Raw genomic sequence first — 15,000 nt, forward strand, 5'->3', positions numbered from 1 at the left:
CCCCACGAGCACGGCTGAGAGTTTTGCAGTCACTCACATGTCCCCAACTCGTTGTACATAATCTGGTACGAGACTCATTTTGATGAAAGGTGTAAAGAGAGTCTGTGTTTGCATAACTATGTGTGTGTGTGTTTGTTTTTGTGTGTGTGTGTGTGTGTGTGAGTGAGTGAGTGTGAGAGAGAGAGAGAGAGAGAGAGAGAGAGAGAGAGAGAGAGAGAGAGAGAGAGAGAGAGAGAGAGAGAGACTCACGCCGTGGCTCTCTAGGACCGTCCACTGTAATTTTAATGGCTCTCTGGTACGTTGCCACCTGAGGAGGGTTGGTGAACACTGTGATGGTCAGAGTGAAACTCTTCCCTGGAGGAGAAAAGATGAGGAGAGGAGAGGAAAAGAGAGGAGATGAGATGAGATGAGAAGAGAGGAGAGCAGAGGAAAGAGAGGAGAGGAGGGATGAGAGAGCGGAGAGGAGGACGGAGGAGGGAGGAGGGGAGAGGAGAGGAGAGGGGACAGAGGACAGAAGAGAGAAGAGAGGAGAGAGGAGAGGAGGAGATGGGGACAGAGGAGAGGGGAGAGGAAGACAGAGGAGAGGAGAGAGGAGAGGAGGAGAGGAGGAGAGAAGAGAGGAGAGAGGAGAGGAAGACAGAGGAGAGAAGAGAGGAGAGGAGGAGAGGAAGACAGAGGAGAGGGGAGAGGAGAGGAGGAGAGGAGGAGAGAAGAGAGGAGAGAGGAGAGGAGGAGAGAGGGGAAATCATTAGGATTCAGATCCTTTAGCACTACACTCCTCTCATGTTCCCAGCCTGGTCACCAGAATAAAATGTGGGCATTACATCGCAATACACAGAAGGTAGAATGTCACATATCTGAACCAAACATACGCTGCATATCACGTTTCTAGAATGAAATGGATTGAAATTTAAATTGAAATAGATACATGTATCGTTATACACATCATAGAGTCTGCTATTAAAATAAATATATTTATATACATGTCATAGAGTCTGCTATTGAAATACATATATTTATATTGTTATACATGTCATAGAGTCTGCTATTGAAATAAATATATTTATATTGTTATACACATCATAGTGCTATTGAAATAAATATATTTATATTGTTATACATGTCATAGTGTCTGCTATTAAAATAAATATATTTATATTGTTATACACATCATAGAGTCTGCTATTAAAATAAATAGATTTATATTGTTATACACATCATAGAGTCTGCTATTAAAATAAATAGATTTATATTGTTATACACATCATAGAGTCTGCTATTGAAATAATATATGTATATACATGTCATAGAGTCTGCTATTAAAATACATATATTTATATTGTTATACATGTCATAGAGTCTGCTATTGAAATAAATATATTTATATTGTTATACATGTCATAGTGTCTGCTATTGAAATACATATATTTATATTGTTATTAGGGCTGTCAAACGATTAATTTTCTTAATCGCGATTAATCGCATCTTTGTATCGCATGTTTAAAATGCTATTATTTTGCATTGCAAAGCATTTTTAATTAGATATTAATAATTCTTACCAGTGTGTCAGATTGGGAATCAAATGAATGCAAATAAATGTACTTTGTGATCTTGAATTTTAGATTTATTTTCAATTCAATAGAAGTGCAATAGACAGGAGGTCACAAAATGTCTACAAAATGCATCTTGAATAGAAAATAAATGCACAATAATTGTAAACACTCCAGAACGCTCCAGAACCGATACTTCCGGTGGCGGCGCTGTGGAGCACTCGAAACCCAAAATGACACAGCCGAAGAAGGCTGTATCTGAGCTAAAAACTTTGGCACTTCCATGTGAATAATGGCTTGGTATTGGAAACTGTGTATTGATAACGTGTATATCGCGTGAAGCCATTGGAGCCGACCTCCCAGTGGTTAGAGGACCCGCGCATCCGAGACTCTGAAGGAAGAATGAGTGATGAGTCTCGCGCTAGCTAGCTGGCTGCTAGCTGGCCGCTAGCTAGCTGGCTGCTAGCTGGCCGCTAGCTACTTTAGGTGATCGCTCGCCTCAAACTCGATGTACTTCGGTGATATTTTAATTCCGTTTTACACAAGGTGCAAACTACGGCTCTTGACTTATCCACTGTGCCATTTGGGAAGAAAAATGAGCCATTTAAAAGCGTATTGCTGTCGTTCTCTTCCATGCCTGCCTGCACAAGCAGGAGAAAGGAAACCGGACGGCTTGACTACAAGTACGAGTGCGACGAAGGGACAAAATAGCGGCATGCGATTAACGCGATAAAAAAAAAAACGCGCCATGATCGGCGCGCGTTAATGCACGATTAACGCTGACAGTCCTAATTGTTATACATGTCATAGAGTCTGCTATTGAAATAAATATATTTATATTGTTATACATGTCATAGTGTGTGCTATTGCAATAAATATATTTATATTGTTATACATGTCATAGAGTGTGCTATTAAAATAAATACATTTATATTGTTATACATGTCATAGAGTCTGCTATTAAAATACCACGATGATGTGGTCGGCGTGGAGAACACTTGCCTTTCACACCAGAGACCTGTGTTCGATCCCCAGGGTTGCAAACATGGGTGAAGTTTGCGGCCGTAGCCAAAAATGTATGTATGGAGTTAAATATGATCTGTTTTAATAACACAGAACTAATATTATGTTGTAATGCCTTGCTCTATACAAGGGGGTAAACTAATGTGATTATTTTCTCGGTTTATTATAAAACATTGGGTCTGGTCTGATTTCCAATGCTGTGGTCTGGTAGCCAGTTGCAACCGTAGCCAGCATGGGCATCTCCACATCATCATAACATTTAAACATTATCGCTATATTGTATCCCTATTATAATTGCAAGCAGGTAGAAACGAGTACACTGATTTAAAAAACTACACAATTTACGTCATTGACAGAGCAGCAGAATGCACTTTTTAGGCAGAGATATATTAGCCTACCTAGCACACTCCTCTCTGGATTTGCTGACATGTATTATGAGCCAATGTCTGAGTGGCATAGCCTTGATGTAGCTAAACAATGCAACTAAAACGTGTGCGTAATAACCTCTCCATGGAGAGGTGTGTGTGTGTGTGTGTGCGCGTGCGTGCTGTGCAGCTTTATACCTTCGCCATGGAGCTGTTATAGACGGTTTCAACTTGACAAGTTAAACATTCTAAATTGCCCCTAGCTCACTTCCTGTTGCAGTGTTTTCTAATACAATAGCTAACAGGAAATAAGCTAGGTTTCTGTGAAAACTGTCTATAGCTATCGTAGCGTGACTTTTGACATGCATGTGCGTAAAACATCTCTCTGCATCTCTATGTGGTTTTCCCGGCCACCAACACTTTCCAGCCCCACTGGAGAAACATTTGTGATTCTTTTGTCCATCATGTCACAAACAGGCCATGGTTTGTCCATCATGTCACAAACAGGCCATAGTTTGTCCATCACGTCACAAACAGGCCATGGTTTGTCCATCACGTTGCCACAAACAGGTCATGGTTTGTCCATCACGTCACAAACAGGTCATGGTTTGTCCATCACGTCACAAACAGGCCATGGTTTGTCCATCACGTTGCCACAAACAGGCCATGGTTTGTCCATCACGTTGCCACAAACAGGCCATGGTTTGTCCATCATGTTGCCACAAACAGGCCATGGTTTGTCCATCACGTCACAAACAGGCCATGGTTTGTCCATCATGTTGCCACAAACAGGCCATGGTTTGTCCATCATGTCACAAACAGGCCATGGTTTGTCCATCATGTCACAAACAGGCCATAGTTTGTCCATCACGTCACAAACAGGCCATGGTTTGTCCATCACGTTGCCACAAACAGGTCATGGTTTGTCCATCACGTCACAAACAGGCCATGGTTTGTCCATCACGTTGCCACAAACAGGTCATGGTTTGTCCATCACGTCACAAACAGGCCATGGTTTGTCCATCACGTTGCCACAAACAGGCCATGGTTTGTCCATCACGTCACAAACAGGCCATGGTTTGTCCATCACGTTGCCACAAACAGGCCATGGTTTGTCCATCACGTTGCCACAAACAGGCCATGGTTTGTCCATCATGTTGCCACAAACAGGCCATGGTTTGTCCATCACGTCACAAACAGGCCATGGTTTGTCCATCATGTTGCCACAAACAGGCCATGGTTTGTCCATCACGTCACAAACAGGCCATGGTTTGTCCATCATGTCACAAACAGGCCATAGTTTGTCCATCATGTTGCCACAAACAGGCCATGGTTTGTCCATCACGTCACAAACAGGCCATGGTTTGTCCATCACGTCACAAACAGGCCATGGTTTGTCCATCATGTTGCCACAAACAGGCCATGGTTTGTCCATCACGTCACAAACAGGCCATGGTTTGTCCATCACGTCACAAACAGGCCATGGTTTGTCCATCATGTTGCCACAAACAGGCCATGGTTTGTCCATCATGTCACAAACAGGCCATGGTTTGTCCATCATGTCACAAACAGGCCATAGTTTGTCCATCACGTCACAAACAGGCCATGGTTTGTCCATCACGTTGCCACAAACAGGTCATGGTTTGTCCATCACGTCACAAACAGGCCATGGTTTGTCCATCACGTTGCCACAAACAGGTCATGGTTTGTCCATCACGTCACAAACAGGCCATGGTTTGTCCATCACGTTGCCACAAACAGGCCATGGTTTGTCCATCACGTCACAAACAGGCCATGGTTTGTCCATCACGTTGCCACAAACAGGCCATGGTTTGTCCATCACGTTGCCACAAACAGGCCATGGTTTGTCCATCATGTTGCCACAAACAGGCCATGGTTTGTCCATCACGTCACAAGGCCATGGTTTGTCCATCACGTTGCCACAAACAGGCCATGGTTTGTCCATCATGTTGCCACAAACAGGCCATGGTTTGTCCATCACGTTGCCACAAACAGGCCATGGTTTGGCAGCAGCCCTAAAGCCTATAGTAGGCTTTAGACTGTTTGTGTAAATGACTATGATGGATTTGATTGAAGTTGTAGCTATCTGGTTTCGGTTTTGTGGTTTGTGAGAGTTTTGTTTCTATGGTGATTCGTACAAAATTGCATCACTCATTGCTGGGCATAATAGTCAGAATATGAAAATGCACCTGCTCCTAATTATGAATTTTACTCTTGATTTTGTTATGAACCCCCAACTTTAAAGTTCAAACTTCGCCCATGGTTTCAAACATCGACATTTCTTTCTACCAATCATGGCATATCCTAACCTCAACCAAGTTGTTTTAGGCGGGCTAAACATAACCAACGTTTTTAAAGTTGTTTTATTTGCGTTTAACATTGGCAAGGCAGCGAGGTTTTCAAATCAACCGCTGCTTTGTTTCAAATTGACGTTGAGACGGTACGTAGGGTATCTGAGGTTTGCATAAACGTATAATCCTGACATTTTATTCTGGCGATCCTCGTCTCTCCTCCCTCCTCCTGTTCTCCCAAAATATCCTCTTGGTCTGCTTGATGCATTAAGTCCTGGACTCCCAGACAGGAATAAACCAGAGATCTCACACACACACACACACACACACACACACACACACACACACTCACAAGCACGCACACACACAGACACACACGCCTGCACGCACACACACAGACATAAACACACATGCGCATGCACACATTTTTAAAAGAATATAATATAAAGACGATATAGCATGAAAAAGGAAAGGGAGAGAAAGTGTGTGTGGGTGTGTGTGTGTGTGTGTGTGTGAACACGTGTGTGTGTGTGTGTGTGTGTGTGTGTGTGTGTGTGTGTGTGTGTGTGTGTGTGTGTGTGTGTGTGCAGACTTGGCCAGTCCAGCCGTCGTGTGACTAATCCGTCCAGTAGTCTGGCGATGAAGGCTGAAGGCCGACCGTCTGTCTACCCTGTGTGTGTGTGTGTGTGTGTGTGTCAGAGGGAGAGAGAGAGAGAGAGAGAGAGAGAGAGAGAGAGAGAGAGAGAGAGAGAGAGAGAGAGAGAGAGAGAGAGAGAGCCAGTAATAATCTACAGATACATAAACACCTCATACCAAAATGACAGATTAAAGTCATTGACTCCCAAAAGCACATAATATGAGCGAGTGTCTTTTCGGCACTTTTCAGCATCAGCAGCCGGGTGGTGACCGCAGTAAAGCTCAGTGCTGGGTGGGATTGCTGGCGCCTTGTTTCCTGGTTGAACACGGCATCATGTTAGTAAAACAACTTGGTTTAGACGATGAGGAAGTATGAAGACACTATACTGGCGTCAGCGCCCGTTTTGCACCCGGATAGCGTGAAGTAAACCATGACAAACGAATTCTCGGTTTTTAAATTAAGGTGTGTGTTTTTTCTGCAATGTGGGCTATATAGAGGGGGTGGGAGCGTGTGCGCACGTGCGAGGTTTGGAGAGAGAGGGGCGTACATGCCGTGCGTAATGTATCCAAGCCAGAAGTTGCCCTGCACTGCACGGAGAATATACTGCGTGAGTTCAGGCGCAGTGGGGGTTTTAGCACTAAGACCTGCTATTAGGTGGTCTTAAAATTGCGCGCACGCAAGGACTTTGCGGCCAACTTTTAGCGCTGACATGCCCGTTTTGGGATGGGCGACGCCCAAACCTGTGTTTTACGTTCGGAACATGGCGATGGTATCTTCGCCAGAGTGCAAAATGACACTTGCGGGAGGCAGACGATAGCATAAGAGGCGCGCAAAGGCCAGTATTTAGCACGGACACGCCTGGCCCACGCCTACACCTGTGCCTGCGCTTAGATCCCGGCACAAAACTGAATGGTGGAGGTAGACGATAGCATAAGATGCAGGGAAGATGGCATAAGAGGTGAGCAAACTGCTGCGCAAATGATAGCACCTGTAAGACGATAGGGCCCTACATGTCAGCGAGCTATTACAATATCAGACTGTCGTTACGTTAAAGACCACCAGAGGTCGTCGCTACTTTCTGGTTACAGCTCACGACTCTGTCGTAGATGCAGTGCGCACATGTGCACTTACTCACACGACCACAAGAGGTCGCATTCATAAACATTGGTTGTTTTAACCGTGCACGTTGCAAGACGACCAATGTTGTCGTCGACGTTTCCCTTGTGAGGATGTGCTATAAAGGTGGTATCAGAATCAGAATCAGAATCAGCTTTATGGGCCTTTTTTTACAGCTGCCATTTTGTGTCTACAAGGCAGGGTAAACACACAATCAGCTCTTTAATTAGGGCCCCCCAGTACTGGAACAACTAAATGGACTAGAAGTTGGAAAGCTTAATATTTTGGTGCACCTGTGTTACTTCCTGCCTTTTAGACACAAAATAGCCAAGCATGTACACATACAAGGAATTTGACTCCGGATTGCTTTGCTGTCACACACAGCAAAATAAAATAAATGTACGCACAAGTTAAAACAGGCAAGGCAAAAGGCTACAGTAACTACAGTATATACAATAAGTGTGGTGTAAAGTGTCCATATGTATATATGAAAGAATGTACCTGGTCAGCAAATGTATAAATATACGCCACACAGGATTGTAAACAAAGGCGTATACATATATGTTTCATATATGAGGCTTTGAGTCAGGTATTACACCGTTATTTCCCGGGAAACGTCATCAAATCATGTGTGTGTGCATGTTAGGTATTCCACAGTAAGCGTAAGAGAAGCGTTTTCGTGTCTGGTGATTTTGGCGTACAGTGCTCTGTAGCGTGTCTAATAATAATAAGAACAATAATAATAATAATAATAGTAATGTTAATGTTAATGTTAATATTTATATTAATCATAATAATAATAACTTGGATTTACATAGCACTTTTCAAGGAACCCAATAAGGCTTTACAATGGTGAGACACAATGACAAGCAAATAAAACAAGAACAGTGTGTGTGTGTGTGTGTGTGTGTGTGTGTATGTGTGTGTGTGTGTGTGTGTGTGTGTGTGTGCGCGCGTGTGTGAGGGTGTTGGCGGTGCAACCAGCACGCACTCAACACCATGCTTACTGCGCACACCCACGCACGCACACACAACACACAACACACACACACACACACACACACACACACACACACACACACACACACACACACACAACACACACACACACGCACGCACACACACACACGCACGCACACACACAGACACACACACACACACACACACACACACACACACACACGTGCAGACCACCAGTGGAGCTGTGTGTGCCAAGGCTGGAGTAGAGTTACCACATACAGTCTAATGCCAAGCACAAACACACACACACACACACACACACACACACACACACACACACACAGGCTCTCATTTCTCTCTCACTCTCTGTTTTTCACAGTCTCCGAGTGTCTTTATTATATTACTGTCATATTGATTGTAGTTATGTTTTTATGTTCACACAGAAGGAAAAATGAGGATCCAAAAAAGGAAAAAGAAATAGAGTGTCTTAAATAATATATCGGCATCTTATCATATTAGGTAATGGGAGGTTGATAAAATAACAAAAACAATCATAATAAAAAATACTTTGAAGTAACAAAATCACAATTACAAAGGCAGCTATAAAGTGAAATACACAAAATGAAATTACACAAAAAGTAGCCTAATTTACACAAGTTTTCCATCATTACCTTGGGGTAAAGGTAGGCCACGTGCACATGCGTGTGTACCAGTGTAATCAGTAAATTAGCGCGATATTAACGTTGTTTGGGAATCCAGATCGGTTTCCCTGTGCGCACTTGGCTGCCGATCTATTGGAGAGACCACATTTCAAATGTGTGTAAAATGTGTAATTACATTGGTGTTCATATGTACTTATATGAACTACAGTATATTGTAATTAGACACCCATATTACACATTCATGACATTGGTGTTCATATGTAGTTCATAGGCACATGGTACTGAGCCTCGTTATCGATACGAGCATGCCGAAGAAAAACAGAGTTAGCGTGGTCGGCCCGGATGCTAATGCTAGCCTCAGCGCTAATGTCAACGCCGTCTCCCTTAAGCTTCCGGCATTCTGGCAAGCCAGCCCACGGCCATGATGGTTTCACCACCTTGAGGCACAGTTTGAGCTCCGGCGCATTACGGAGGCAAGGTTTTTCCACATGGTGGCCGCCATGGACGCCTCGACAACCAGCCGATCATCTCCTCCTTCTTGTGTTTAGCATCTATTCTGTTAGCTGTCCGTTAGTCTCTGACAGTGAGCTTCCACTTGCCTCCACTGTTCCACAAAAGCAGGCAGCTGTGGCGTGACAGACAGCTAACAGAATAGATGCTAAACACCACAACATTACTCATAATACTGGCCAACATTACGCTGTGAAAAAGAACATCTCCTTAATGGATAAATGATGCATTCATTGTACTTTTTCTTTTCAATAATTGCATTTGTGACATCTCACAGGTATTCATATTTAGTCCGATCTAGAAATAGCTGAATGAAATGCAGCTACACAACAAACTGGATGCAAGTCAACTATGACCTGCCCCGGAAGTAGTTCTTTTCTTCTTCTGTTTGGTAGGCTAATGCGGCGGAACAGAAGAAGAAGAATTACTTCCGGGGCAGGTCATTGTTTGTTGTATAGTAGCCCCCTTATTTGATTACAAGATTACAAGAAACAGGTTGTTTCTGCCTGTGGTTTACACAGAGAGTTTACAGTAAGAAAACGGTTGTTTCTGCCTGTGGTTTACACAGAGAGTTTACAGTAAGAAAACGCTCTTTTCTGCCTGTGGTTTACACAGAGAGTTTACAGTAAGAAAACGGTTGTTTCTGCCTGTGGTTTACACAGAGAGTTTACAGTAAGAAACCGGTTGTTTCTGCCTCTGGTTTACACAGAGAGTTTACAGTAAGAAACCGGTTGTTTCTGCCTGTGGTTTACACAGAGAGTTTACAGTAAGAAACAGGTTGTTTCTGCCTGTGGTTTACACAGAGAGTTTACAGTAAGAAAACGGTTGTTTCTGCCTGTGGTTTACACAGAGAGTTTACAGTAAGAAACCGGTTGTTTCTGCCTGTGGTTTACACAGAGAGTTTACAGTAAGAAACAGGTTGTTTCTGCCTGTGGTTTACACAGAGAGTTTACAGTAAGAAACAGGTTGTTTCTGCCTGTGGTTTACACAGAGAGTTTACAGTAAGAAACAGGTTGTTTCTGCCTCTGGTTTACACAGAGAGTTTACAGTAAGAAACCGGTTGTTTCTGCCTGTGGTTTACACAGAGAGTTTACAGTAAGAAACAGGTTGTTTCTGCCTGTGGTTTACACAGAGAGTTTACAGTAAGAAACCGGTTGTTTCTGCCTGTGGTTTACACAGAGAGTTTACAGTAAGAAACCGGTTGTTTCTGCCTGTGGTTTACACAGAGAGTTTACAGTAAGAAACAGGCTGTGTTTCTGGCTGTATGTTTACAGAGTTTACAGTGAGAGAAGATGGCTGATAGAGAACAGACAGAACAGCTGAAGACTCTGTGTTGTGTCTATCAGCCAGCCGGTCGTGTGTGTGTGTGTGTGTGTGTGTGTGTGTGTGTGTGTGTGTGTGTGTGTGTGTGTGTGTGTGCGTGCGTGCGTGCGTGTGTGCGTGCGTGCATGCTTGTGTGTGTGTGTGTGTGTCCCAATGTTTTCCGGGACTCTCTCTCTCTAACCCTTGCCCCTATCCACTATGGCTCTTTCTCACACGCTGTTGATAAGAACTGATTTCACGCGTAAAGTGTGTGTGTGTGTGTGTGTGTGTGTGTGTGTGTGTGTGTGTGTGATGTCGGGGCTTGCTGAGTTGTGGTCGCCCGGTTTTTATCAGACTCAGCCAATCAGACACAATCTCTTATTTACGCTGTCTTGAACAAAGCGCGTGTGTTCCCGGAATAACAAGGTGGTGTGTGTGTGTGTGTGTCTGTGTCTGTGTCTGTGTGTCTTTGTGTGTGTGTGTGTGTGTGTGTGTGTGTGTGTGTGTGTGTGTGTGTGTGTGTGTCTGTGTGCGTGCGTGCATGCAGATATTGTGAAAGAGAAAAATGACAGGCTTGTTCAAAAGAGGAACTTGACTGCAGTCGTGACAAAGACTGAAAACACACACTCACTCACCCAAGCACGCGTGCACGCACACGTGTAGTAGTAGGCTTATTTTTGTAATACTTTTGTTGAAACTATATTTACAATTTTCCTTTTTTTTTGCCATGTTTCCCTACATCATTTGAGAGCAGCTTTGTTTGGTTTGGTGGAGCCAATCCCTGTCCAGTATTCAGCAGTTGAAGCCTGCTGTGATTGGCTAGTTGTGTTCTCTCGATGACCCTGATTGGTTGCTTTGGAATTTTTTATGAGGAAGAAGGAGGGAATGTCATTTTAAGGATTTTAACAAGCGAACTTTTTTGTGGAAAAAACCATCAGACACTAATTATTATTCAAAGTAGAGTATTTTATATACATCTTGAAACATGACTTTAGGGAGTCTTTAACTCATTCTCTGCCAGGGTCATTTCGGTCTGTGTGCTCCCAGTGCCAGGATTTTGAGCATATTTCCTGATCTTCCAGGACCCACAGAATATTCTGTGCTAGGAATAAAATTACACAAGATATCTCACAATAAAGCAGAGACTCTCTTCTTACCCCTTGTAAAAAACTGAAACTCGACCATGTTTCCTTGTTTAGTTACAAGCAGTGGAAGTTAGCTTGTTTTCACTAAAAATGCCCTTTTTGGAATAGAAATAGGAGAAAAAGAGGTTTTTAGTGAAGGACACCGTTTCAAGCAGAACTCTCTTTTGAGCCTTTTATTTTTTGCCTCAGTGACACATCAGACACATTATACAGTATTTGTTTTCCCAAATAAATAAATAAAAAATAAAAAATAAGAGAATGTATTTGAGGGAGCTGTGTCGGTCCATCCCGCCCAGTGAGCGGCTACAGAGAGAGAGAGAGAGAGAGTCTGGCCCCTGGGGTTTCTTGACAGATGAGGCTTGGCCGCAGTATTTATCAAATATGTGCACAAAATCAAATAAATGATTTACTTTTACAGTTGCCATGTGGATTTTTCGCTTAGCTTGATAAAAGCATAAACAAATGGAACGAACCCTTATGTGGTCACACTCACACACTCTCTCTCTCTCTCTCACACACACACACACACACACACACACACACACACACACACACACAGGAATAACGAGTGCTGTAACGTTACCTGCTGTCACGTTACCTCTCATAACTAACGTTAGCACAGAAGATCACACAATAGCTACGTTAGTGCTGTAAACTTTGAAATGTTTATGTGACACATGTTTCGCCTTGGTTGCTGGGGACGGGTGTGTGACGCGGTTTGACGCGTTTGACGTATCCATGTGATTCCCCCTCCCTTGAGTGTGACAGAGCTCTCCCTTGAGAGGGAGAGCTGGCAAGAGGAAATGTGAAGCGAGTCATGGCGGCGGCATAAGTTATAAACAATGCGTGACAATTATACTCGAATGTTGTGTGTGTGATCATTTCATCTCAAACGCGATACAAAAAATAGGCTACTTTTTACCATCGTCATCGCTCTCTCCAAGTGGCACCCATTTCTCCTCCTCCGATTCATCTGTGTGATGGATCAGAACGCTGTGAAGGGGAGCCATGGCGCCATGGCGCTCCGTCGTGGAGCAATAACAAAAACGCTGGCGTCTTCCTCGCCATCGTCGCCAGCCGAGAACTCTGGATCGGACTCTGTTTCGACCACAGGCTCCACCCATAAATACTAAACTAGCGGGTTCCTTTTATCAGTTTGACTTGAAACAATGTCACAGGCTGGGAAAGTGTCTGATGTAATGTAAACAGCCAAAACATGAAAGTACGTCCGAGTACGTCTTTGGCACAGAACGCCATTGTTAAAAGTACGTCCGGGTACGTCTTTGGCAGAGAATGAGTTAAGATAAATAAGTCATAATACAAAAGTGCTTGTATTTGTGTCCACATTTTCATTTTCATGCTGATAGGATACACAGCATTTTGGTCAAGCAACCTTTATCTGGCCTATGCCAGATGAAGGTTGCTTGACCGAAACATAATGTATTATATAATAAAAGTCTTGCCAAGTGAGGGCAGTGTGCAGGAGTCTTCTGCCTCTATGACTTGTCCTGTTCTGACCTGACGTACATGCTAGTGCAGAGATTACTTCTCATTAATGCTGATAGGATGAAATTATTTTTTTACCCCAATTCTCAACTCCTAAACAATAATAATAATAATAATAATAATAATAATAATAAATATAGCCGCAAGCGGCGATGCGGGGTCCAAGCTTCTGGTGACTTGGGGGTTATATGTCAGATAATATTAATATAGACACAGAATTACACATTTAGTCAGAGTTGATATGTGCACAAGTGTACCAAGTTTGTAGTAAGTAATATGTAGTAAGTAGCAGTGGTGGTGGTAAGCCAAATGGTGGCTGTCAAAAAATAATGGACTTTTTCTAGGCAAACTGTCATAATTTCAAATCCTAGCTTCCTGATAAGCTTAGATGTGTTAGCCATGAGTGGACAGCTTACTGAGGTGTTGCTTTTGTGGTGTTCCGAGTCCATTGGATGAAGATAGTGTGCTGCTTCTACTGTACACTTCTGATCATGGTTATAGTGGTGCTCAGTGAGGAAAGGATTAAACAAACTGTTCCTGAATGGTGATCTAAGTAATTGGTTGTCACAATGAAAAGCCAATGCTTTTGTAGTAGTGGTGGTAGTCATAAATCAGCTCTGCATAAGCACAAGGCCAGAATTTGAACCATTTGTCATAAGTAAAGGTAAAGGTAAAGTCCCACTGATTGTCACACAATGTGTGAAATTTGTTCTCCGCATTTGACCCATCCCCTGGGGGAGCGGTGAGCGGCAGCGTGCGCCGCGCTCGGGAATCACATGGTGATTTAACCCCCCAATTCCAACCCTTTGATGCTGAGTGCCAAGCAGGGAGGCAAATGGGTCCCATTTTTATAGTCTTTGGTATGACTCGGCCGGGGATCGAACTCACGACCTCCCAGTCTCAGGGCGGACACTCAGACCACAAGGCCACTGAGCTGGTGATGAAATGAAATTATGAAATTAATGTAAAATCCTAACTGTTACTAGATACTCCACATGGTACATTCATAGTGTCTCTGTATAGGTATAACAAGATTAATATTCAGGTTGTGTAAATCACCCTTTAAGTCAAACTGTTAGTGGCTTAATATGTTATCAGTTAACAAGTTACTTGTCTGTTATTCAGATGTTTTAAAAGGGTAAGCTTGGGCACAGTGGACATCTACAAGTTGGCAATAAAAGTGTAAGCTCAAGGTTGACTAAAGGAGTTAGGATATAATGCATAAAAAACTGGGACAAAAGACAGCAAAGGAGGCAGATATGATTCAAACAATAAGTTTTTATTGCAAATAATAGTTTTTATGAAATGAAAAACTTAAAGTAAAAAGAAATATATCAATCCATTTTGTCCTTGTGTGGAGCTGAGTCGGGGTTTCTGGACTGTGTGGAGGGACTGTCGAGTCTTGGAGTCAAGTCTGAGTCAGGGCTATGATTTGTCTATTATGTCAACTCAGATGTGATTGAGCATGAGGATAGCTTCTTCCATTTCGTCTGTAGTCATTTGAGTTGGTGATTTTGTAAGCAGTGGTGTGATAAGTGCGAGTGGGATGGTGTATGATGTTTCCTGGTTATTGATGGACAGAGAGAATTGGATATGTGTTTTGCGGTTTCTGTTTTATGGCGTTGATTGCATTTGTGACATTTGTGTGTGAGTGAGTCAAAGTTTACAGTAGTGATGGGTGCCAAAAACAGAAGTACTTGTTTGTGACGGTGGCAGAAGAGACTTCACCATAGATGCTTTGAGTGGTGGGTGGTGGTGGTTCTGTGTATGATTCAAGTGCAGTGGTGGGTGTTGATGTTGTGGTTGGGGTGGTTGTCAGATATGTATTGGTTTGTATGCATGTACGGATAGGTTGGTCAGGTGGTACCAGTCGTCAATGTCAGGTTTACAGTACCCCCACACAGCTAGGTCA

General features: G+C 43.2%; 1 protein-coding gene across 1 annotated transcript in view; it reads right to left on the reverse strand.

The window, feature by feature from the left end:
• runx1 (RUNX family transcription factor 1) overlaps nucleotides 1-15,000 on the reverse strand; it is a gene marked incomplete at both ends in the record, with an annotated part of 73,030 nt that overhangs the window by 24,216 nt on the left and 33,814 nt on the right. Inside the window, one exon of the mRNA XM_083632678.1 lies at nucleotides 250-354. Coding sequence (XP_083488804.1) covers nucleotides 250-354 — 105 coding nt within the window. The remainder of the gene's footprint in view (nucleotides 1-249; nucleotides 355-15,000) is intronic.

The sequence above is a fragment of the Poromitra crassiceps genome (genome assembly GCF_964638095.1).
Source record: "Poromitra crassiceps genome assembly, chromosome: 3".
In the NCBI taxonomy this organism is placed as follows: domain Eukaryota; kingdom Metazoa; phylum Chordata; class Actinopteri; order Beryciformes; family Melamphaidae; genus Poromitra; species Poromitra crassiceps.